This window comes from Hordeum vulgare, chromosome 3H (genome assembly GCF_904849725.1).
Source record: "Hordeum vulgare subsp. vulgare chromosome 3H, MorexV3_pseudomolecules_assembly, whole genome shotgun sequence".
Taxonomy (NCBI): Eukaryota; Viridiplantae; Streptophyta; class Magnoliopsida; order Poales; family Poaceae; genus Hordeum; species Hordeum vulgare.
In genome coordinates, this window is record NC_058520.1 from 22,481,138 (window position 1) to 22,483,968 (window position 2,831).

At 37.8% G+C, this 2,831-nt stretch overlaps 1 protein-coding gene across 1 annotated transcript; it reads left to right on the plus strand.

The window, feature by feature from the left end:
- The first annotated feature begins 1,386 nt into the window (after positions 1 to 1,386).
- LOC123441402 (probable chromatin-remodeling complex ATPase chain) lies at positions 1,387 to 1,978 on the plus strand. The gene is made up of 3 exons (XM_045117855.1): positions 1,387 to 1,493; positions 1,625 to 1,804; positions 1,886 to 1,978. Exons 1-3 carry the CDS (start codon positions 1,410 to 1,412, stop codon positions 1,976 to 1,978), a joined length of 357 nt encoding a protein of 118 aa, XP_044973790.1. The 5' UTR covers positions 1,387 to 1,409.
- The last annotated feature ends 853 nt before the right edge of the window (positions 1,979 to 2,831 follow it).

The following is a 2,831-nucleotide window of genomic DNA, read 5'->3' on the forward strand; positions in this document are numbered from 1 at the left end:
AATGGAAACATTTTTAAAATATCTATTTTTTTTGTATACTGTGAACAATTTTTGAAACTTCAAACTATTTTAAAAAATATTTGCTTAAAATGTCTGAACTAATTATGAGAGCCCTAACAAATGTTGAATACTTTACAAATCATTTCAAAAGGAATAAAGTAAAAAAGAACAGAAAAAACGAAAATGAAAAGAAAATAGGATTCAAAACCTTGTGAAAAACAAAACCAGTCTGTGTGTGCTACAGCGAAAAAATGCGTTCAGGCCCGTCCGGCCTTAAAACAAAAAAACAGGCCCGTCCAGCCCGTGTTGACGTTTTGTAAAAATAAAAAATCACGTGCTGATGTGTCAGAGGAAAAATACGTGATACGTATGCGACATGTAGAACCAGGACCGTCGTTCCAAGTATCAGGACCGTATTAACTATGTATTTCCATGTATCGGGATCATATTGAAGCACTTCTCAACTTCGAGGACCATGTTGGACCTCGCCGCCAACTTCCAGGACTACTTAAGTCCTTGCATGACTCACCGCCCTCCCACACTTTACACTTCACAGATCCAATAGTGTGCCAGGACTTGAATACGATGCCTCCGTGTGTTGATGCACATCCTTGGTTGTCCAGCTCAATTAGGATGGTGACACAACCTATCGACGGCCGACCGGCCGGCATTTTCCCAGCAAGATATAGATGTTTTTTTTGTTTTTTGCAATTAACATCAATAACTCGACCGTGTAGGTAGTACAGTTTCTCTGAAGGACAGTGCTCTGCGTCGTCGCGCCGGCCGGCTGCACGCGGACCGTGCGATCCGCCGGATTGGATCTGTTATGATCGTCAGATTTGTCCATGCAACAAAAATTCTCGATGCAGCAAATTTCGATCACGATGTAGCAAATTTCAGTCATGGATGCAGCAAATATATGATTGTAAAAAAATATCAACGTGGTCGTAGCAAAAAAACGACGCTGATGATGGGTGGTACCAAAACAAAATGTGGATTGTAGCAAAACAATCTGATGAACTCGGGTTGCAACTCTAACGAACGTGTATGCAATTTTTTAAATGAACTGTTGTAGCAAAAAATGATACCAGTTATAGCAAAAATTAACACAGTTGACCAAATTATCTGTAGTCCTAGACTTCTAGTTCCATGAAACTTAATCATTATTGTATTTTGATTTCTAGCTAAATGTGAACTATTTATAATGGATGCATCTTTTGTTTTATTTCCACCAATTACTTCATATCATCAAAAACATGCTGACCCTATCTGACCCAGTTCTTGTTAAAATCAGCTAATGGCACCAAAGTCCTTTTTAATAGGATGGCAATTTCAATTATGTCTAGCATATGTTAACTACCAGATGACTGGACACTTATTATGTTTGCTTTGCAGGCATAAATGGACAAATGCGAGATTACCAACTAGCTGGGCTTAATTGGCTCATACGGCTGTATGAAAATGGCATTAATGGAATATTGGCTGATGAGATGGTATGTTTGATGTGTTAAGCACACAATAGGCTAGTTGCTAAAACTGTTTCAGTATTTTGTTCAATCAGTATGGTGGTAATGATCAACGCAAGTTACTAACCTTATCCTTGTCTTGCCATTTATTTACTCAGGGTCTTGGGAAAACTCTTCAAACTATTTCACTGATGGGTTATCTGCATGAATACAGAGGAATAACTGGTCCTCACATGGTTGTTGCACCAAAGTCTACTCTTGGTAACTGGATGAATGAAATTGCTCGTTTTTGTCCCATTTTGCGTGCTGTGAAATTCTTGGGAAATCCAGAAGAGAGGGTTGGTATTATATCCCTGCTTTTCAACTATAATTGTTACTTCAGCTGGCATGTTAACTATACTTTATTACTGTTTGATCAGAATCATATAAGGGAGAACTTGCTACAGCCAGGAAAATTTGATGTGTGTGTGACCAGTTTTGAAATGGCAATCAAAGTGCATTTTTTTCTTTGATTGCCATTTCAAAACTGGTCACACACACATCAAATTTTCCTGGCTGTAGCAAGTTCTCCCTTATATGATTCTGAACAAACAGTAATAAAGTATAGTTAACATGCCAGCTGAAGTAACAATTATAGTTGAAAAGCAGGGATATAATACCAACCCTCTCTTCTGGATTTCCCAAGAATTTCACAGCACGCAAAATGGGACAAAAACGAGCAATTTCATTCATCCAGTTACCAAGAGTAGACTTTGGTGCAACAACCATGTGAGGACCAGTTATTCCTCTGTATTCATGCAGATAACCCATCAGTGAAATAGTTTGAAGAGTTTTCCCAAGACCCTGAGTAAATAAATGGCAAGACAAGGATAAGGTTAGTAACTTGCGTTGATCATTACCACCATACTGATTGAACAAAATACTGAAACAGTTTTAGCGACTAGCCTATTGTGTGCTTAACACATCAAACATACCATCTCATCAGCCAATATTCCATTAATGCTATTTTCATACAGCCGTATGAGCCAATTAAGCCCAGCTAGTTGGTAATCTCGCATTTGTCCATTTATGCCTGCAAAGCAAACATAATAAGTGTCCAGTCATCTGGTAGTTAACATATGCTAGACATAATTGAAATTGCCATCCTATTAAAAAGGACTTTGGTGCCATTAGCTGATTTTAACAAGAACTGGGTCAGATAGGGTCAGCATGTTTTTGATGATATGAAGTAATTGGTGGAAATAAAACAAAAGATGCATCCATTATAAATAGTTCAAATTTAGCTAGAAATCAAAATACAATAATGATTAAGTTTCATGGAACTAGAAGTCTAGGACTACAGATAATTTGAATGGTGAGGAGGAC